General features: G+C 45.0%; 1 protein-coding gene across 3 annotated transcripts in view; it reads left to right on the top strand.

The window, feature by feature from the left end:
* The window catches only part of srbd1 (S1 RNA binding domain 1), a 95,104-nt gene that overhangs the window by 15,343 nt on the left and 56,180 nt on the right, over positions 1-23,581 (top strand). For 2 of the 3 annotated variants that reach the window (XM_064950271.1, XM_064950272.1), the window contains exons 11-14: positions 1,178-1,285; positions 1,378-1,535; positions 3,754-3,844; positions 4,062-4,169. In XM_064950271.1, coding sequence (XP_064806343.1) covers positions 1,178-1,285; positions 1,378-1,535; positions 3,754-3,844; positions 4,062-4,169 — 465 coding nt within the window. The remainder of the gene's footprint in view (positions 1-1,177; positions 1,286-1,377; positions 1,536-3,753; positions 3,845-4,061; positions 4,170-23,581) is intronic. The other variant, XM_064950274.1, reaches the window with a different exon arrangement.

Consider the following 23,581-nt stretch of genomic DNA (forward strand, 5'->3'; position numbering starts at 1 on the left):
ATCATAGTCATCAATGTGAAAATGCCTCTACATTCACAGCTCAGTGGCTTTTTATGGTGTTGGTAAAAATAGATTTCCAGTCTCTTGTTTCAAAATAGTTCATATAGATTCCCAAATGGAGAATGTATATATATATATATATTTACATATTTCGACATGTACTGTATGCTGTAGAGCTCTCAAAATATTATTTTAAATATCTTATGATCATGCTTTTAAATGCATCATATTACACTGTACAACAATATTGACCCTGAAAAGGAGTTTTTCACAGTGAAATAAAAGGAAAACACCACAGTAAATGAAACAGCACATGAGATTATTTTCATAACAGCACATACAATTATTTTGTTTTGAAGTAGACCATAATATGCTATTCTAATTTGTTGATATACAAGAAAACACAAATTGACACATTTTGTTGTTTTAGAAAATTACATTTGAGTGAGATATAGACCGAGGCCCAGGTTTTTTTTTTCTCTCTCTCTCATGAATGAATTTGTTTTCAATCTGGTAAAGGTAAGATATATGCATTTTTTTAGCATATTTAATTCTATATTTCTTGAATTAATTGTTTGAGAATAACATTGTATTATAAATCATATATTATATCTAACATAAATGCATATCTACCCAGCAATGTGACAAATTCATACTAAAGGTGTACTTGCTTATCATGGAAAGTGTATCAATTGAATACATTAGTGTTTTTTTGTGATTTTAAAAATGGTTTGTGAGGAGATATTAATTTTCCCCCAACATTTAATTTTTGTATTTATTTTGTTAAATCCTTTTCTTGTAAAATGTTTATTTCATTCTATTTTAATATCTGCTTAACTTGTTAGTTTCTTTAAACTATCCAGGCATCCGATTCATAACAATAATAGTGAAAAATATCCCGTTTTTAAGTGATGGTGGTGTAAAAATCTCAAACCAAGACTTTATTTAGTCATGGAGCTGTACTGTAACCTATGAGGTCAAGGAATGTGAGAGGACCTGTATCCACACATGTAACCAATCCTTTTCTGATCAAAAGAAAGGTCAAAACAGTGAACTTACATTTTCGGTTTACAAGATTCACAGAATAACTGTAAAACGTCAGATTCACACCAAAAGGGATACCGTGCATCTATATATATATATATTGTCAGAAACCAATTTTTGGTTTCCGCTGTAGATGGAGACCCAAGGATTCCACTAGAGAGGAGCTGATTAAGATCTTAGGAGACGCAGTGGAGGACTCGTACAAAAGACTCTTATTCCCCCTGCTCAGCAGAAGCTACAGGTCTGTACTGAACTATGTGTGTGTGTTCCACGAATGAATTTAACTTTACTGTACTGTATTTTAAATACCCCCTGTCTCTCTCTGTCTGTCAGGACGAAGCTGACGGTTAGTGCGGAGAAGGAGTCCATAGCCATGTTTGTGCGCAACTTGCGCCAGCGTCTGTTGGTGTGTCCTGTGAGAGGCCGTGTCATCATGGGCGTGGACCCAGGGTTCAGACATGGCTGTAAACTGGCCTTCCTCTCCCCTACCAGTAAGAACCCATACTAACATGCCCCTCTTCCACTCTGAGTTTCTGGGTATAGGGGGAAGATTGGTGTTTCAGTCAAAAGACTGCTTTTAGATCAGAGAAAATGTGTTGTCCCAGTAGTTCATTCTAAGTGAAAATAAACATCCTAGCATATCTGCAAAGACCAGTCACACATGTCTGGTCTATACTGTAGTGTAGTCTACTAGTCTGTACTACTGGAGGAGCAAGGGTCCTCTCCTCTCCACCCCACAGAGCTGATGGACATTCCTCCCACCGGGCCTCTATGGGCGGGGCCCCATGCAGGGCCACGTTTGGGCCCTCCTCCTGGGCAGCTGATGGCCTGGCCACAGTTCAGGCTGCCAACCCGGCGGGGGTTTGTCAGCTGGCATTCCTGTGTTATGGCATCTGCCCTGCAGCAAACACATGCAAACAGACACGCATCGACACATACACACACACACTCAGCTTGACCATGACAGGTCTGGGGGTGCGTGGTCACATGACCTCTCATCGGAGCCTTCCAATAGGATCAGTGGTGTCCCATCAGCCTGACAGGAGATGGCAGCAGTTGAGTCGTTCCACCAATTCGGTGCCTTTTGAGAAGTGTAACTTGGTAAAAAAGAAACTCTTGATTTCACCTAATTTTAGCATTCTGTCAAAGAGCACGTTCAACTTCATAATAATCCCCCTCCCCCCTATATACTATAGTAAGTACATATTAAAGGTGCAATATGCAGAAATCGCTCTGCCATTTCCTGGTTGCTAAAATTCTAATAGTTTGCCTAATTTCAGTTTGGGACAAAACAAGCAATGCATAGGGTAGAGAATCATTGCACCATCTAAACCACTGAAATATATTTTCAACCAAAATTATTGTATTTTCAGCTGTTTGAAGCTGGTGTACAAAACTGAAAGTAAACGACCTAACTAAACTTAAGAACGGGAAGCATAGAAATAGCACAAATAAAACAGATCAACTTCTTCTTAGACTTGCTTTCGATGAGAATTCTATGTGAATTTGGTCGGTTCACCCAAAAAGTGCCAAATAAAGTAACAGGGTTGACTGTAACAGGGTTGGCAATTTCATAGTAAATTGGCCATATATCCCCCTTGTGACGGAGGAATGGAAACTTGTTGTGTGCAACAAGGAGTGGCATGCTTCACAAAAAAATATGAAATTGCTATAACATTTCTAGACTATCTATGGGTAACAGTGTTAACATGTTATGCTCGACCTGTTCCGTTTTCCACCACAAAACACCAGAAAATTGCTAAAAAGAGTTTAACCAGCTCACTTGCTTTTACACCATCATTTAACTATTAGATGTTCAATGTTAAATTTGAAGAAAAAAAAAATATATATAAAATGAATTGTTTCATATTAAAACGAGAGTACAGTTCACATAACAGGGTTGATTTTCAAATGAGGGGCATATGTAAATGAATCACTAATGACATGAAATAAATAATTATTTTCAGAAATGACTGTCAAAGCAACAAAATAACTAGGACTTCACAATGATGGTGAAACCTGGAGAAAGATTAAGTGGTTTGAAATCTTCCTAGAAGTGACCGAGTTGACGGAGGGACAAATGTCAAAATGCTGAATGTTGGCACTATAGCAAGCCTTTATTCATATATAACATCTGAGTTATTGAATTCTCCATGTAGTCTATATTAAAGGACACTTCATTTAATAAAACAGGCTTTTAAAATTCAATATTGGTGCACAATTTCTACTTAAAATATCAAATGGACACAAAAGGTTCTCTTTTCGTGGAACAACCCAGCTCTATTCGTCCGTCCTTACAGAGGCACAGGAATGGACAGATCTGGGGGAGAAGTTCAACAGGAGGAGTATACTCAAAATAGCCTTTTCACACTGCTTAGCTTAGCTTAGTTTAGCCGAAGCAAGCATAGTTGCTTGAACAGTGCTGAAAGGAAATTATTCAAGCCAACAGAGTAAGTTTGTGTGAGCATACTTGTTTGGAAATGGTATTAGTCCATCCATTCCATTTTCCAGGTCCCCCTCACAAAAGATGTTTCTAACCTTGAGTCTTTCCCTCGTTAATTAAAGAATCATCTTCAAATGCTCTTTTTGTCTCTCTTCCTGGGTCAGATCCTGTGATAAAGCTAGTAGGAGCGTCTTCTTTATACCTCAGTCTTGGTGATACAGAAGCTTTTGTCCATCTTACATACTCACCCCTCCTTTCTGTCCCAGGTCAGATATTATTCACAGATGTGGTGTACCTCCATGGTTCAGGGGGGAACAGAGAGGCAGACAAACTGCGCCATCTGATGATCAGATACAGGTACTGCATCTGGTGTGTTCGTTTAAATCAACTGTGGCACATTGTGTAGAGTATATCACTAAGATAAAGAACACTACTTATCAAAATGAAATCAAGAGGTTTTTAGGAGTATTTGAATATTCACAGAAATAGATAAATTAATCCCTTTTTTGTTGATAGAACACAATGTTTTTTGGTTTCTTTTTCACACTCTCCGTCAACTCTTTCATACACACAGCTGTAACACGGTGGTTATCGGCAACGGCACAGCCTGTCGAGAGACTGAGGCCTTCTTTGCTGACCTCATCAGCCGACGCTTCTTCCAGCCTCTGGACGTGTCATACTGGTAAGACCAGAGTCGTTACTGTAGACTCCTACTGTATGGGGCGGCAGGGTAGCCTAGTGGTTCGAGTGTTGAACTAGTAACTGAAAGGTTGCAGGTTCAAACCCCCAAGCTGACAAGGTACAAATCTGTCGTTCTGCCCCTGAACAGGCAGTTAACCCACTGTTCCTAGGCCATCATTGAAAATAAGAATTTGTTTTTAACTGACTTGCCTAGTTAAATAAAGGTAAAATTAAAACAATTAAATGTGCCCAGATAAAGTCCTAAGTGTAGACTCTTACTGTATGTCCCCAGGTAAAGTCCTAAGTGTAGACTCTTACTGTATGTCCCCAGATAAAGTCCTAAGTGTAGACTCTTACTGTATGTCCCCAGGTAAAGTCCTAAGTGTAGACTCTTACTGTATGTCCCCAGGTAAAGTCCTAAGTGTAGACTCTTACTGTATGTCCCCAGATAAAGTCCTAAGTGTAGACTCTTACTGTATGTCCCCAGGTAAAGTCCTAAGTGTAGACTCTTACTGTATGTCCCCAGGTAAAGTCCTAAGTGTAGACTCTTACTGTATGTCCCCAGGTAAAGTCCTAAGTGTAGACTCTTACTGTATGTCCCCAGGTAAAGTCCTAAGTGTAGACTCTTACTGTATGTCCCCAGGTAAAGTCCTAAGTGTAGACTCTTACTGTATGTCCCCAGGTAAAGTCCTAAGTGTAGACTCCTACTGTATGTAGGCTACCTAGGGAACTGAGTCAATGTCACTAAGAGGAGGTGCCTACAGGTTCCTCTCAGCATTCAAAAGACAATTAAAATGTTAAATGTAGGGAGCTTCACTCATCAATAAAATGAACAAAGGTAACAAAATAGGGTTAGCATGGGGAAATAGGGCAGGGGAGTGGCTAGGCTAAAGGATATGGGCCAGGCTTGGAATGGGTAATTCTTGTAGGTTTTAAATGTCATCTGGACTTTGTTTGAATGCCTCTAATTAAGAGCAAATATCTCTGGCAGTCCATCCAGTGCTGTAACCAGCAGCACTATCCCGTCCAACCCAAATAACGACTAGAGTTCTGATCGTCTCTCTTGCGCCGACGTTTGTTTGTTGACTTTGGGTCAGGACTGGATTGCAGCCCAGAACCACTCAGATGTGGCTTTGTATGGCGGGGGAGGTGGTGGCGCTTTGGGTATTGTGTTCTTCGTCGCTAGCTGCTGCCAGGCCCAGAAACGGTGTCTGCCTCTGCACTTTTAGGCTCAAATTCTATTGTGTGTAAATGGACCTCTACAGCAGCTGTGAGACAAGTGGATCCATTTCACTCACCAGCCCAGAATAAGGTTTACATACAGACTCTCCTACACATATTCAGCCCCTAAGGGCTCACGTGACTCCCATGAAAGCCAGTGTTTTGTTATTCCCAACTAATGGTCAAAGCTGAAATCTCTGGTTGTTTATTAAGTTTGCTTTAACTTGGTTCTACTGGGACAGTTCTTTTCAAAGCTGGAAAACTGGAACACATCATCGTAGCAAGAGATCCACCTCCAGATAATAGCTGTATTTTGTTCTAAAATGGCTTAGTTGTAACTTGTGACATGTAGGAATGTCTAACTTCCCTTTTATGTGGTGTTGAATGGCTGTCCTGTATTAGCCTCTCCCTCTAGACTAGGCTGTGCTCTGTCTGTGGGTTTCTACTTTTTATCAGACGACCTGGCTTCACAGCTTCACTCTGGTCTCTCTAATACTCTCTCCTCTCCAAAGAATGAGGGTATTTCTATTAAGCACACATCTAGCCCCACTGTCAGCCATGTCTCTCTCCAAGCCCACTTAAAGTCAATCATTGAGTAGTTAGTTTAGGCTCTGTCCCATGTTGGAGGAGACAGGGTTGAGGGTTCCGTTGGTACTACAAGGTGACTGTAGTCTGACCCTGACCAGAGTGGGTCCAACAGAGACACGTCCCTGTTGGAGTGAGGCAGAGACACGTCCCTGTTGGAGTGAGGCAGAGACGCGTCCCTGTTGGAGTGAGGCAGAGACGCGTCCCTGTTGGAGTGAGGCAGAGACGCGTCCCTGTTGGAGTGAGGCAGAGACGCGTCCCTGTTGGAGTGAGGCAGAGACGCGTCCCTGTTGGAGTGAGGCAGAGACGCGTCCCTGTTGGAGTGAGGCAGAGACGCGTCCCTGTTGGAGTGAGGCAGAGACGCGTCCCTGTTGGAGTGAGGCAGAGACGCGTCCCTGTTGGAGTGAGGCAGAGACGCGTCCCTGTTGGAGTGAGGCAGAGACGCGTCCCTGTTGGAGTGAGGGAGAGACGCACCCCTGTTGGAGTGAGGCAGAGACGCGTCCCTGTTGGAGTGGGGCAGAGACGCGTCCCTGTTGGAGTGGGGCAGAGACGCGTCCCTGTTGGAGTGGGGCAGAGACGCGTCCCTGTTGGAGTGGGGCAGAGACGCGTCCCTGTTGGAGTGGGGCAGAGACGCGTCCCTGTTGGAGTGGGGCAGAGACGCGTCCCTGTTGGAGGGGGCAGAGACGCGTCCCTGTTGGAGGGGGCAGAGACGCGTCCCTGTTGGAGGGGGCAGAGACGCGTCCCTGTTGGAGTGGGGCAGAGACGCGTCCCTGTTGGAGTGGGGCAGAGACGCGTCCCTGTTGGAGTGGGGCAGAGACGCGTCCCTGTTGGAGTGGGGCAGAGACGCGTCCCTGTTGGAGTGGGGCAGAGACGCGTCCCTGTTGGAGGGGGGCAGAGACGCGTCCCTGTTGGAGGGGGCAGAGACGCGTCCCTGTTGGAGGGGGCAGAGACGCGTCCCTGTTGGAGGGGGCAGAGACGCGTCCCTGTTGGAGGGGGGCAGAGACGCGTCCCTGTTGGAGTGGGGCAGAGACGCGTCCCTGTTGGAGTGGGGCAGAGACGCGTCCCTGTTGGAGTGGGGCAGAGACGCGTCCCTGTTGGAGGGGGGCAGAGACGCGTCCCTGTTGGAGGGAGGCAGAGACACTTTGTTTCTCTCCAGATATTTCCCAGGATTTCGCTCTTAACAGCTTGATCAAATCAATTCCCCCCCAAATGCTTAAAATAGTTCCAGCCTCCTGGATTTCCAGAGTTCCATTCCTCGAGGAGGGCTGTGGTTTTCCCTAAGTCCTTTTTATGGTATTGTAATTTGAAGTCAAAAGGAAGGATCATTAGTGATGAGGAATTACCTTTTTAGCAATGGTGACTCCACCTCCCACGAGGATTTTGGTCTTGATGATCGACCCCTGGTTGACCCGGGCAACCACCAAGTCCTCTTGATGATGATGATGATGATGAGCCAGATTGGTGGTCGACACATCAGAAGACCAGGATGCTGGGCTGCTCGCTTTGACCGCACCTGACCAACAACAGTCATGCCAACCACAAAGTTCATTTTGGTGGGAAGTTGACTGTCAGGCAGCGTGGCTCAGTGAATCTCCTCACTGACGTGGCGAGACACTCTACGCCTCTGAATCCTGTGGGTGAAAAATTAGAACGCAGAGCCTTAAATCAAAGGCCTCTCGGCACTCCAACCAAGGCCAGACTTCCACACAGTTTATTTAATCTCCTCATGATAAATGTGGCCCATCCGTAACACTGTGGCGAGAGCTGCTCTGTTCCTCGCTTTCCCTTCAGACTGTTTTAGCAACTGGAAACAGTTCTCTCCTTATAGTGATTTTTATTTTGGGCGAATCTATGCAATTATTCTTCGTATTTCTCTGTGAAGAAAGGCTCGACCGGAGCTTCTCGCTAAGTGAATTTCCTCAGAACTGCTCTGAATGGAAAAAACATATGTGTCTTGTACATCAGCTTGCAACTAGATATTACATATTCTTACTCCAAAAAAGCTAGAGTCTGCAAATCCCATATTTCTTGTAACCAAATGTCTAGGAGATGATTGAGTTGAACAAGCAGTATAGTGAATAACGTCATGGATGAGTATCGTATACTTATTTTGATTGTATTATACAATATCATATGATACTATTCTTCCGTTAAGTGGTAACTTATGTTGAATGCCTGTGTGAACTTGAGAAGTTATGTAAAAACAATTGTGTGTGTTTCTGTGCTCTCTCCTGCACTGGCTCAGCCCAGGAACACACACTTCAACCACTTCTCCTGCGCTCCAATCTAATTAAAGAGGCAGCCTCATCCGTACCATCTGCTATCTGTCTCCCTGTGCCACAGCTTGATCAGAACCCCTTGAGGTGCACCCCCCACCCCTCTGTGCTCACCACCATGCCTATCCCCACGTCTCCCCCAGCCTTCCTCCCCTCTGCCCTTCCGCCTGGCTGCTCCTGTGGAATGACAGCCAGCGCCAGCAGCCGGCACACTGAAATGAGCCTCCTGGACTCCCCTACCCTGGCCACGGCAACCCGGGCTCTCTAGGGCCTGCTGCATCACTCCGTGTGTGTGACTGGGTCTTGGTGGACTGGAGGCGTAGGGGAGAGTGGGTGGAGGGAGGCGTCTGCCTGTTGAGTGAGTCTTTAGATGTACTCATGTTAATAAGGCAGTCATCTCCTGTCTTCACCTGCTACCCTGCTCACTGAAGTTGAGGAGTGTAGCCTTTTCAGACTGCAGTTGAGCTTATCTTTGTGTTGTGTAGAGCTATAGGACCATCAACTGAAAATGATCCACACTGACCATACCGATCAGTTAACAAAGGCATTTTGCTGATATTGTTCATTACGATAAGGAGCCTGTAATAAAGAAATGAAATAAGTTTATTAATATGGGTGATTGTTAATGGGACAATTGATGGCTACAACCATCAAACTAGTGGTAGTTTAAATAATAAAAAAACAACTGTGGTGCACATTAATGTTATAAATGTGTCATTATATTTAGCGCTAACGCATCAATTCAGGCAATTTATTGCGATAGATTTTTTGTCCATATTGCCCAGCTATAGTGTGGTGTTTCACTCTGACTTAAGCCTACACTGAAACTGCTAAGGGCTTGTAAGTACGCATTTCACTAAGGTCTACACCTGTTGTATTTGGTGCATGTGACAAATACGATTTGATTTTAAACCTTTTTTCTACTGTGTGCGTGTGTCCGTCTGTTGGGGAGGTGTGTGTGTATGTAGGGAAGATGAGTGTGTGTGCGCGCACTGTATGTAGGGCAATTGTGTCCAGGAGGCAGTGGGTCCTGGGCAGGGTAGAGGTTACGGATAAAACCTCCAGCCTGGACACAGATGTGTGTCTCTGGATTCCTGTGTGCCTATTCACACTATTCCTGATGTTCACCAGATCTCCAGGAAAACCTTTCCTACTAGAGCTGGGAGATGTGGACAAAAATTCATATCATGATAATTTGACTGAATTACATTCATGTGCACCAGTTAGTTTTTAAAATATTATCCTTACAACTACTGCTGCATGGAGTGTTGTAGCTTTCAATTGTCAAGTAAGCAATGCACCATATTCACAGTATTACTTCATTTCAAACTTTACATTCCTTTAGTAAATGCTACTTATCATTATTATCGATATCTTGAAAATCCCGGGGAGTTGCAGCGATGTGACGAGATCGAAAAGGGGGGTAAAATACAAAAAAATCTATGCAAAAGAAATCTCAGCTCTATTTCCTGTCGTACAACATTCCTGTTGGGTAACCAAAGACTGTGATGTACAAGAGATTTGTAGGATACCTTACTACCCTTTCACCTCTATTCCCTTTCCTCTACTACTGTTACTAATTCAAGCAATGAGAAGAAAGGAATAATAATCAAGTGAATTAAATAGTATATTTTGATTTAAATAATTTAATTTGAAATAGTATAGCCAAGTGAAGAAGAAAATGTCATACTTTATATAGTTTTATCTGTTCAATTAGTCCACTCCTGGTATTGTATATTTGTCTTTAATAACAGTGATCTGACATCATGTAGCTTTTGGCTGTACGGTAAGACTACTTTTATTACTTCCAGTCCCATTCTAGAGCTTCATTACTGGTTGAATTCTAACTTCAGATCCATGTGCGTAACTCGAGCAAGACTGTCATTGACATAAAAAAAACATGGCTGTGGTTGGCTGTATTTCAAGGTAGTTGTGCCATCTTTAGATGGCTCAGATAGAGTTGAGCCTCCCTCTCTGACCATGAATGGAGTCCTTGTCATTGTGCCACGTCTCTCTCTACAGCTCCTGTCTTTGCTCTTGTGCGTCTCTTTGCACTGTATCTCTCTCTGACTCGCTCTCTCTTTGAATTAGCTTCAATATAGGCACAGTAGCCTATATGGCAGAGGAAGGCACTTTATATGTACCATAACTATAGAGGAGTTGGTGTGGTGGCTTGGCTTCATTGAGTCTGATCTGTGGGAGCTGTGGGATTCTCCTCCTCCCACACTATGGCCTGTCTGCAGCCTGCTGCTGCCTCCACGGCTCTTCACTCTGATCCCTCACCCCTGTCCTGTCTGACAGCCCTCCTCTGCCTCTGATCCCTCACCCCTGTCCTGTCTGACAGCCCTCCTCTGCCTCTGATCCCTGCCCCTCACCCCTGTCCTGTCTGCCAGCCCTCCTCTGCCTCTGATCACTGCCCCTCACCCCTGTCCTGTCTGACAGCCCTCCTCTGCCTCTGATCCCTGCCCCCTGTCCTGTCTGCCAGCCCTCCTCTGCCTCTGATCCCTGCCCCCTGTCCTGTCTGCCAGCCCTCCTCTACCTCTGATCCCTACCCCCTGTCCTGTCTGCCAGCCCTCCTCTGCCTCTGATCCCTACCCCTCACCCCTGTCCTGTCTGACAGCCCTCCTCTGCCTCTGATCCCTACCCCCTGTCCTGTCTGACAACCCTCCTCTGCCTCTGATCCCTGCCCCTCACCCCTGTCCTGTCTGACAGCCCACTGATCCCTGCCCCTCACCCCTGTCCTGTCTGACAGCCCACCCCTGTAGGCTACCCCTGATCCCTTGCTCCTGCTCTGTCTGACAGCCCACCTCTACCTCTGATCCCTGCAGATAGATAGTGTTGTTTTCGGAGGGAGCGCTGTGTCTTAATTATGTCTGAGCTTTCACTAGTCTAATTACCCCACAGAGTGGGGTGGAGTAGGGCGGTTACCATGACCGTGTTACCACTGCAACGGCAGTCAAATTCCACATGAACATTTAGTCACAGTAATTAGGCTTCTCCAAGCTTTGATGCTGCCGCTGGTCATTAGTAGCCTACCAAACTTGCTAACTGCCTAATACTCAGCACTCTAATCAGTCTGACATCAATGCAAATGTTATCAAAAAATCTAATCAAACACTTCACGAGAGCCCATGTTGCACAACATTTCTATAGGCTATGCAATTGCATGAGGAAGTGGTGGCCTCCTTTAAAAAGAGGAGGATCCCATCAACTTTCTATAGGCTACTCATTTTTTTCTCATAATATTAAGCACATTGCTTCTCTTACAACAGGAGTAAAGCCTACTTGGCTGGCATGAACATAAACCACGGGGAATAGCATCCTCCGTTCGCTGTTTAAGTGCATAGATGATATGTATTTTTTTCTTCCCTTCCCTCATTTCGAGACAGGTGCATGATAATGTTCCATTCAAAATAAATACAATTTCACACGCATATTATTTAGTATATGTGAAGACAAGATTACATCCAGAATAGTCTGATGGGTGACAATATTAGCCTATCAGTTGTGAATTATATATTATCACTTGTGAATAATGCCTAGCTTGCGACTTTTTCAAATCAGTCACACACTTCATGTAGCCTAGCCCATAGGTTTTTTAAAGGTTTGTATCACAGCTAAAGTGGCCAAATAACTTCTTAAAATAAAGCACATTATTCCACTTTACAAGGGGTGTAGAGCCTAACTGGTGTACATAATCAGCATGTGAGTTTCAAGTTTGGGGAAGATCATGTTCACCATAAAAATGCACCTTTTATAATAAAAGCATTTCCATTTCATAATCACGTGTTTTCCCGCTAATGAAACATTTGTGCTTATAGCCTACTGCCGTGTGCGCATTGATGTGCTTATAATGTGAAGAAATAGCCTAATAGTGTATCAACATTTTAAGCTAAATGTTCTGAGCTGTTGTCAGCCTTATTTCCCAAAAACACGTTTTTTGATTCTGGTGGTTGTATTCATTTGGGATCTATCGCATTCCACAACTGTCCCAGATTAGGTTTTGAATATGTATTTCTAGGGAGAATAAAATAGGTCAACTTTTGTGCTATGGGGGATAGTAGATTGACATAGGCTAGTGCTTTTGCTGTTCTCATCTTGTTGGCTGACAAAAAGTACATGTGGACAGTTCTTCCCAAAGCTTCTATATGCGCCTCGGAATTGCATAAGGACACGCACAGTTGCATCCCCGATGTGTCTGTCTTCAATTGTAGCCTGTGAGAAAGACCCGATCACGGAGCACGCAGCCGGGAGAAGGAAATTATAATTATTATATTTAGCCCAAGGGCATAATGGCCACTGGCCACAAAAGGCATGTATTATTTTAGGGGCATTACAGCCACACAAATGGGATGCCGCCTGGAAATTTGAGGCATTATCAAGTGCTTGTCAAATTGTGAATGAGAGACTGATGAAGTGTGTACAGCCTGCACCTTTCATGCGCTTTTTTACAAATCATAAATAGTCACATCATGCAGCCTTGGAATGTATAGCATTTTTAACATAGCCCAACGTTTTTTATGACAACTAAAGTTACATTAACTCTAAGCGTATAGGAGGACCTATTTCTTTGTTAACCATTCAACAGTGAATAGGCGCATGTGCTCACTCCCTCAGATCGTTTGGAGAAAATATCCTTTATTTTTTTCCAGCTATGTTCAATTGTTTTCTTCATACTATAAAAATAATATGAATAAAATACAATTTTATTGGTCACACACATATTTAGCAGATGTTATTGTGGGTGTAGCGAAATGCTTATGTTACTAGCTCCAACAGTGCAGTAGTATCGAAGAATTCACAACAATACACACAAATCTAAAAGTATGGAATTAAGAAATATATAAATATTAGGAAGAGCAATGTCGGAGTGTTATTAACTAAAATACAGTATATACATATGAAATGAGTAAAGCACTATGTAAACATTATTAAAATGACCAGTGATTCCATGTCTATGTACACAGGGCAGCAGCCTCTAAGATGCAGAGTTGAGTAAGCCGGTGGTAGCCAGCTAGTGATGGCACAGGGCTCTAAGCAAATCTTGTCTGCTAAATAAACTAGTGTAGCCCACAGCCATATGGCATAGCCAGATCAGGGCCTAATAACATAAGGACAACTCGGAGTATGCTATTCTGTTCTTCTGAAATAGACTACATTTTCTTCATATCATGTTCCTTTAGACTTGTCTAAAATAAATCATTGATTTATTGTGATGGTGTAGGCTGGTATACATGGATTGTTCCATAGGTCTGCGTCAGTGGCTTGTAGGCTATGCGTGGAAGCCAGGAGATGCTAAATATGTTTTATGTTGATTAACAGTCAATTACCGTGAGACTGGCTGTTATTTGCTTGACCATCACCGGCTGATGAAATTTCATGCCACAGCCCTAGGGTGAAGGAGAGTGGGGAGAGGAGTACTCCCATAGGTCACTTCAGATATCTCCAACATTCTGTGAGCAGTGTATGTGTATTCCTCCTGTACTCTGCGTGTGTTCTCGTCATGGTGGCCCGCCACACGTACCTTCCCAGTCTCATTATCAAGTGTGAGTGGATGGCCGGTTGACAGGCCCAGTCCCTCCACAGTGTGACCTTCTCTGTCATGTCGTATTAGCAGCAGGCCATCGAACACTCAGCCTTTGTCACAGGGCATAAACGCCCTCTCAGGGCTCAGCGGCTGCTGGACAGGGGACGCTCCTCTCTCCCTGTGTCCACCTCTCAGATAGGCAGCCCTCAGTGCTGGATACCAGCCGATGACAGTGACCTAAGATGTGTCACTGAGACGAGTGCAATGCAGTGACATCCACCCGCCCACCTCCCTGTCTGCCAGGCCAGGGTTACAGTGTATCCTAACTTCTGCCAGTTCAGCTGGTCTAGTGGCTATGGAGCTGTGAACCTAGAGTACTAGATCTACCTCTCGTCCCTGGAAATGTTCCAGGAGTTCAGTTGGTTTGTTGATTTCATGCTTGGATTGACTTAATACATTTAGGATAACCTTTGAAAGCAGTCCAAACAAAGAAAGTCCATGTTTTCAGTTCTAGTTCGGGTTCTGCTACAGCAGGCCCTCTTGGCACTCAGGATGCGGTAAGACAGGGCTTAATATGTAGATTAGGGTGTGCCGGAACAAAAAGTGATAGAGGGGTGACCTGGGGTGCTCTGAAGGAACCGGAATGCAAAATAAAAAGGACACCTTTATAATAAAGCATTGCAGGCGTTATTAACGTGTTTGTGTAGTGGCATAGAGCAGTAGAGTAGAAGTGCTTGCAGAAGTTGCACACATGGGGGACTTTATTTGTAGCCTAGGGTCCCCAAAAAATGTGGCCTTTTAAAAACGCATTTCATGCAATTCTACATAATTTTAAATGACTGAATCTTTTTTAATACCACACAAATGATCGAAATGACAGTCTACTTTCACACTGACAAACTGAGACGACCTTGTCTTGAATCCACCAATAGCCTAGGCCTAGGTGTGCGGAGAGACACATATTGCACAATATGAGGGGATTATTGCCCTAAAAAAGCTTTCCAGATTCACTGACTTATCCAATGATGCGGAGCTCACTCACCGGTGATGGCCGATGCGCTCTCTTGTTTTACTTTGTTAAACAATGCTGTTCGCAATATGCCTATTTGGAAGTTTATAAAATATTTTGGTAGCCTACAGACAGATTAGTCTTCTCTTTTCAGCATGAGCCATTTGCTTTCCAAACTGTATATGAAATATTGTGAAAGGCCTATTTTGTCTGCATGCTTTTCACTAACAGATTTGCCACGCGGTCCCGACTATAGGCTATGCCTTGTGATTGGGCTACGCACAATCCACAGCTAAGTATTTAAAAAATAAATGTGTCTGTCATTTTACCCCCGATTTCGTGATATCCATTTGCGATCTTGTCTCATCGCTGCAACTCCCCAACGGGCTTGGGAGAGGCGAAGGTCGTGTCATGCGTCCTCAGAAACGTGACCAGCCAAGCCGCGCTTCTTAACACCCGCTTGCCTAATCCTGAAGCCAGCCGCACCAGAGTCCCGGAGGAAAACACCCTTCAGCTGACGAGGTCAGTTTGTAGGCACCCAGCCTGCCACAAGAAGTCGCTAGAGTGCGATGAGACAAGTAAAGCCCCCCCCCGACAAACCCTCCCCTTACGACGCTGGGCCAAATGTGGTCCACCCTATGGGACTCCCGGTCATGGCTGTTCGAACCCCAGGCTGTGGTGACGCTGTAACACTGCGATGCTGTGCCTTAGACCTCTGCGCCACTCGGGAACCTGCGTTGTTTTTAATAAGCTATATTGATCTTCTGTGGCTAAATTATACTCCTGGTGTAGTATTCTGAATTATAGCATTTTAGTGAATCTCACTAGATATTTATTGTACTTTTTCCCCCTTTTTTTACCCCCTGCGATGCAGTGCCTAAGAACGCTGTGCCACTCGGGAGGCCCGAAACTCACTCTGGTTATGACAGAGATTCATGTGTGCTTCTCTCTCTCGACACAGCAACGGCCATGCGTTGGTCTCTTAGGCTACAATGTTGCGTTAACCATAAACTCGTTTTCACAGTACATTTTTTTAGGGGGCAGGAGAATTACAGAAGAGGCAACTAAAAAAATATATATATTACCTTTATTTAACTAGGCAAGTCAGTTAAGAACAAATTCTTATTTTTAATGATGGCCTAGGAACAGTGGGTTAACTGCCTGTTCAGGGGCAGAACGACAGATTTGTACCTTGTCAGCTCGGGGGTTTGAACTTGCAACCTTCCGGTTACTAGTCCAACGCTCTAACCACAAGGCTACCCTGCCACCCCAAAATGAACACTGATCGCTTTTATTGGAATTTTTACATCGCAAACAGGATCCGGCTCAAATGAAGCACGGGGTATGACTGAGATAGAGAATGTGTATAACTGGACATGGAGGAGATGGCATCATGGCGTGGCCGGTGGGTGGGTGGGTGTCCATATGAAGGACAAGCTCAGCTGACATTAACCCCATCAGAACAGAGTTGTAGATCTCTGGGCAGTAGTCATGATACAGAGTGCCTGGTTCCCTTGACCGCTTGGGAACCATGTCCCCCTCACTGCCCCCCTGTCACTCCTAAAGGCAGCCGAGAACAGAGATGACCCCCCCCCCCCCCCAAACCTCACCCTCCTCCGCCCAGTATTAGAGACCCCAAGGCCGATCCCCAATGCCACCGGCTAGCCAGTCTCTCCAGATCAGTTTCACTCTGCACTGGGCAAAAGGCTAGGATATGGACCAAGACACTCTCTCTCTGTCTATATCTGTCAGTCTGTCTGTCCATCCAGTCTGGGGTTGTATTGAGGTTTTGCTGTGTCTTGTTGAGTAGCCACTATAATGGGGTGACAAGGCACCGCTGCTCGGTGGTTTGTGTTCAGAGGTTTTGTGACATTTCCTTAAGAAAGAGAGTGATATGTAACAGAGATGACTGATTTCAGTAACCGATGACCGTGTTAGTTGGAGATTTTGTTTGTCCTCCCCTTTCTAAGCCTGTGAGCCTCAGCCCAGGTCCGAAGCTCCATGTATAGCCAAGTATCTGCTGTCCAGGAACCAGTGGCGTGGAGGGAGATGAGTAGTGATGAGTCCTGTCAGTGAGTGGCTCTGTAACAAGCAGCTTCTCCCTACAGTCCCTGTACTGTCAGAGTGTATAAGGCCTGACGTCCCAGCCTGCCTGCCTCACCGTAGTACTACTAGTGGTGGTGAGGCTCTGTCCTTGGCCGTACTCCACTCTGTCTTCAGGTAATCACTGTTCTCTGATCCCACCCTGCTCCTGGTGGAATGAGATCACTGCTGGCTTAGGGGGGTTTTGCCCATGATGATGTGGCCTGGGCCCTGGAGGGAGCCAGGCAGGCAGGCAAGGATCCTGGCTAGGGTGATTAGGATCCTGGATAATTACAGAGAAAAGCCAGGAGGCTAGAGGCCCACTGAAGGTTAGCCGTCTGAATCACAAAGAACAGACTGACGGACACGTGGGTCTTGACTGTGGTACGGACTGGGGCGCTCTTCCAACTTCCACTGTCCGCTCCTTTACCCAGCAGCGCCTCAGAAACACGTCCTGGTGTCCTCCCCTGCTGTCGCTGAGTGTCCCTTGTTCGCTCTCTTCCCAAGAGCTCTGTATTAAGGACTGTTACATCATCTCTCCTATACACATCCACATACTGTATGATCAACTTGAACATCTTATCCGACATACATTTATGCCTGACACTTGTATGGTACATTAGCGGTATATTTCTTGTCAACCATAACGCATACATAATCATAACCCTATAGTCGTTCTTAATGAGTAAGCTTTTACCAGTACTCTGTTTATATTTTCCCTAATATACGCAAAGATATCCTGATGTCATGGACTATAATGCCGTCTGCGCTGATGGATGGTAGCTTTTTGTGAGAATGAAGCAAGGTTCTTTGTCGCCACAAACTCAAAGCATCAAATCCCCACAGACGTGTGTGTGTGTGTTCATTTCCATACGTATGTCTCTCAGCCACTCAGAGTGGCTGGAGCCAATCTCCAGCAATAACACTTTTACTGCACTGCACATTTCACGCTTCATTTGGCTCTGCTGGGCCGTTTGAAGGACTTTATGGCCATTGGACATTAGAGAGAAAGAAACATCAAAACATGGAAACCTCAATGCCACATCTGAATGCTTGCAATAGCAGTCACTCTCCTTAAATTGGCCCAAGGAATCAGTTGTGTGTATATCTATGAGAAGGACTTATTTTAAGTGGTCTCAAGCTCCGTTTTAAGATTGAGATGGAATAGAAACTAAGAATGGAAACCAAGATGCACAATAAAGCCAATATGAGTAATTGCACATTTACCAGATGGATAAGAACATTAGACTAGAGAGACATGTCCCCCCTCTCAAAATGTACACAAGTCGTAAAGGAGGCCAGCTATGAACCGTTTGTGCCCAGGCTGACCAGTATAGATATGGTTTGAGTGGGGGCTGTGGGGACTCACAGGTGGCCAACAATGTGCCACCCTGCTGCCCCACTGGTGGCCAAGCATAGCAATCGCTCTCCCCTTAGGGCACCAACGCTTTCTGCTGTGTGTGTGTGTGCGTGTGTGTTAAACATGTGTGACATGTTTGTGTGAGTGACTGTGTGTGTGTGTGTGTGTGTGTGTGTGTGTGTGACGAGCGTCTGCCACCAGATTGATGTGAGTGGCTGTGAGACCTTGCTCTTTTCAGACGTGCTCTGCGGTGGCAGCTGGAGTGTGGCATTGGCGGGGCCCCACGCTGACTGGGCGCTTCCAGCCTCCTAGCACCAAGCGTGAGACTGACGGCCCCTGACACCTGCCATTTGGACCCTTTTCTGGGTGAAAAATGTCATAATTTTCCGACAGGACCAGGGCCGGTATCTGATCATCAATCCTCCGGCCAAAGTCCCCCGGGTCAGGCTTTGCAGCTGACTGAACAATGGGGCAAAGCTGTTTGAGGTGTGTGTGTGTGTGTGTGTGAAGAGAGACAGAATACATCCATTCACACAGATGCATCACTCTTACTGAAAACCCCAAAATACGCTCTAAGGAGAGCAATCAATTTCCCTTTTTTTAATCACTCCTCAACCTCATCAGTTCAATGAAGTTGAGTTTAACTATAATCAGTCTATTCAACCCAGGATAGGAGGCTGTATGGCCTTTCTGTTCCTGGATCAGCTGATTGGAACCATGTGGCAGGGCAGTCAAATAATTGGATGTAGAGGTTGGACAAAGCCTTGAGATTATCATTATTTGAGGGATTGCACTGAAGGTATTGTTGAAGATGTTGACATCATGGTATTTTGAATTTAGTGATCGCTGATTGGTGATGTCACAGGATTGTTCCAATAATATCAGAGAGAGAAAAAAAGTGTTCTGCATATAAGGTCCTAAAGTGGGACAATAGATCCAGTTGGTATTAGATAGAACGTCGCAACCCTGCCCACCTGTGGGGAAAACAACCTGTGGTTACCTAGGTTACCCCATTTTGCTCAAAGCAAAAACGTAACCTTTTTCAAATACAATTTTCTTGCCGTCTGCTTGTTTTCGTCAATTATAAAACTACATTTAAGAAAAGTACAACATGTCTAAAGATAATGGTTCAAAATTGCCTGCATTATCACAACTTAGAAAAACATAATATTGTAGGGCAGCGTTTCCCAAACTCAGTCCTGGGGTTGATTATTTGAATCAGCTGTGTAGTGCTAGGGCAAAAACCAAAATGTGCCCGCACCCCTTGGGGTCCCTAGGACCGATGGGGAAACACTGTTGGAGGGCTTCCCTCATGCCTTTTTTCATGACTATGCTAGCAGCCACTTGAGTGAGAGTGCTAGCTAGCTAACGATCAGAACATTTTTAAGCTAGCCAAGACCAACAGCACCATTAAATGGACTATACAGCTGCAAGTAGTGAGTGGAGTTACAAACAGACTATACTAAACAAGTTGAATGTCTTACCTGTGATTTAGATGTTTTCCACACACATAGCTACGTGTAGCCTACTTGGACACCGCGTCCTCACATTTCCCACTCACACACACCGAATAGCAGGCTCTATTTCCCTACGTGGGAGCATTGTGAACTGTAGGTCAGGATGTTTGACCTGGCTACATGTACATTGTATAGCAAAACAGCTTTTCGACATGTTTTGTTATTTCTGTATCACAAAAAAAAGCAGATGTACCGTTGTGGGGTTTAATGGAGAGACACATTCAGTTCAATGAGTTGTGGGGTTTAATGGAGATACACATTCAGTTCAATGAGTTGTGAGGTTTAATGGAGATACATGTTTTGTTCAATGAGTTGTGGGGTTTTAATTGGAGAAATATTAGTAATTTTTATCTTGTTCATGACCCACTCTTTTCTAAGTGCAACCCCATCTTAAACTTTGTGGTGCCTACTAGAATCAACGGCCAAAAGTCGAGTCTAATTTTGTTTGGGGATTTGCTGCTTCCTGTCTCTGTTTCACAGTGTTCTGTATCATGTCACCAAGGGGATGATATTGTCCTCGCTCCTCGCTAACAGACCTGATGATCTGATGCTGAATTTTAATTAGAGAGTGGTTTGAGCGAGGGGTCCAGGGGGGGGTGAGGTATCAAAGCTTGTATCCGTCTCCCCCAATGTCTGTCATGACTGGCCGTCAGGGGCAGTGGCATGGAGGGGGTGTGAGAAAGGGAGAGGGCTACAGTAAGACTGGGGTTCGGAGGGAGCTTGGCTGTGACTTTGCCCCAGGACAGGAACAATGGTCTGAGTAAGTGAGTGACAACCCTGAAGGGCCACCAAGTCATCCTTTTCACTTAGAGGCATCCGTTGACTTTGTGCTTGTGTGTGTGTTAGTGTCCACTTAGGCCAGAGCGCAGGGCACAGACAACCTTCTGCTGGCTGCCACGGCGATACCCTCGCCATGACGATGGTCTGGGTACCGTGGAGACAAGGGGTCTAGGCTGTATCTATGACAGGGCTGCTACCAGCTGTCCCAGGAGCACTGCTAATTAATTCAGACATGATAGGGGCTAGCCTCTCTCCCTGTCTCTCTCTTCCTCCCCTTTCCTCTGTCTATCCCTTTCTTATATGACTGTAGAGGTTTTTTGGGGGGCACTTTCCCCTGGGATAGACACTAACTGTACAGACTCTCTTTCAACTGACCCAGAGCATTCTACTGTGTCACATATCACTTAATGAGGAAGAGAGTGTGTGTGTTTGTGTGTTTATTTTATCTGTGGTTCCTGCCTTACTGACGTACAGGGAGACCCATGGCCTTGTCAGTGGATGATGTCCTTCCTCAGCTCAGTGCTGCCTGTATTTGTCAGATATCATTAGGCCATGTTCTAAGAGACTAGTGCTGGCCTGCTATCAAACTATCAGCACTGAAAGACTACTCTTCCCCATCACTGGTCACCAGCCTTCTCTCTGGAACCTGCTCTAGTGTGTCTCTGTCTATGCATGTGCGAGAGAGTACACAAACTTGTGTGTGTGTTGGTCAGAGGTGTCGGACCAGATGGGCCTGTTTCTGAGGAGTTGCCTCCAGGCTCTGGAGTGGCGAGAGAGAGACTCAAATCAAGCTTTATTTCTACGGCACATTTCAGACATGGAATGCAACGCAATGTGCTTTACAGGAAAAAATGAATACAACAATAAAAGCTGAAATATTCACTAAACAACAAACCATAAGATAAAAACAAAAGAATGACACATATTGAACAGCTAAAAAGCACCAAAAGGAAAAGCAAAGCTAAAAATATATGTTTTAAGATCTCTTAAATATGTCCACAGTTTTGCCCTCCCTCAGGTTCTCTGTCAGGCTTTTCCAGAAGCTGGGGTCATAGTAACTAAAGGCTGCCTCTCCATGCCTCTTGGTCCTAGACTTTGGGATATTTAAAAGACCAGTGACCTGAGATAGGTACATAACTGAAAAGCAAGCAAGAGAGAGAGAGAGCCAAACAGGAGAACAGAACGACCATCTTGTTGCTTCACTCTCATCAGCATGTGCGTTTGTCTTGTTGCCAAGCTCATCCTATATCCATACAGAACATGAGCTTACATCTGTCTGTGGCCTGCCATTGGTCCCTGCTTCCATGCAAACTCTTTACAATATATGGTCCTCTGCTTGTCTATCTCAATCACAGTGTTTATTGTATCTCTGTTTTTTTTTGTCTCTTGTCTGTCCTTGTCACTATGACTGTTTGTCTCTTCTTCTCTGTGTGAGAGTGGTGTGTGTTTGGGTGTGTGCCCTGTGCTGTGACCTCCTAATCCGTCTGACTGTCTTATTAATGACCAGCTTGCCGACTCCATCTTCTCTGACCCTGCTGAAGGTCATGTGCCAGCGCTCGTTAGCGCTGTCACTACGAAGACATGTCAGCTGTCAGCAGAAGCGGGAGTGGGGGGTTCTAATGCAGAGACGGCTAGAGTAGTCAAATGGGGGAGGGAGAAAGATGGGAAGAGAGAGGGGACAAGTTCATTTAACATGTAATTCTTGTCAGACTTCTGTCGGCTGATGCTAAACAGGATGGTACTAATTGGCAAGGTTGTCGTGGCAGAGGCCCCCATTCTAGGGTCTTTTGATGTGGTTGTAGTAAGAAGGGGATCTTAAAAGAGGTTTGGTTGTACCAACAGTGAGTGTGAGAGGGGCAGGCGCTGACCTCTCATCACAAAGGTCAGCTAGATATGAACACTGAGGAGAGATACTCCCCCATCTGATCTGTCTATCCAAGAGGAAAGAGAGAAGGGTATACCCTGAAGATGGAGGATGGATCAGTGGCATGACTTTATAATAACACCTCTAACCGGACATGCAGGATAATATGGCAATTGTGAGATGATACAAAATGCATCATACGGGATGATTTCTGAATTTTGAAAGTTACATATCTTAACTTGATTGCTGACAAGCAAAACATTTTGGGACTTTGTCAACAACTGACTAATGAAACAAATACCCATAGATCGTTTTTGGGTGGAGTTTTCCTTTAATGTCTTCAATTCCCCCACCATTTCTCAGTCATTAGCCTACAATAGATGTGTAGTAGTGGCAGCAGCAGCAGCAGCAAAAAAAGAATCGTCCCCTTTTCAGCTCCCTGTCTTTCAAAGATAATTCGTAAAAATCCAAATAACTTCACAGATCTTCATTTGTAAAGGGTTTAAACACTGCTTGTTCAATGAACCATAAACAATTAATGAACATGCTCCTGTGGAACGGTCGTTAAGACACTAACATCTTACAGACGGTAGGCAATTAAGGTCACAGTTATGAAAATTTAGGACACTGAAGAGGTCTTTCTACTGACTCTGAAAAACACCAAAAGAAAGATGCCCAGGGTCCCTTCTCATCTGTGTGAATGTGCCTTAGGCATGCTGCAAGGAGGCATGAGGACTGCAGATGTGGCCAGGGCAATAAATTGCAATGTCCATACTGTGAGACGCCTAAGACAGCGCGACAGGGAGACAGGACAGACAGCTGATCATCCTCGCAGTAGCAGACCATGTGTAACAACACCTGTAAAGGATCGGTATATCCGAACCACACCTGCAGGACATGTCAGGATGGCAACAACAAATGCCTCAGTTACACCAGGAACGCACAATCCCTCCATCAGTGCCCAGACTGTCCACAATAGGCTGAGAGAGGCTGGACTGAGGGCTTGTAGGCCTGTTGTAAGGCAGGTCCTCACCAGACATCACCGGCAACAATGTCACCTATGGGCACTAACCCACCATCGCTGGACCAGACAGAACTGGCAAAAAGTGCTCTTCACTGACTAGTCGCGGTTTTGTCTCACCTGGGGTGATGGTCGGATTTGTGTTTATCGCCAAAGGAATGAGCATTATAC

The sequence above is a fragment of the Oncorhynchus masou genome, chromosome 31 (genome assembly GCF_036934945.1).
Source record: "Oncorhynchus masou masou isolate Uvic2021 chromosome 31, UVic_Omas_1.1, whole genome shotgun sequence".
NCBI classification, from domain to species: Eukaryota; Metazoa; Chordata; class Actinopteri; order Salmoniformes; family Salmonidae; genus Oncorhynchus; species Oncorhynchus masou.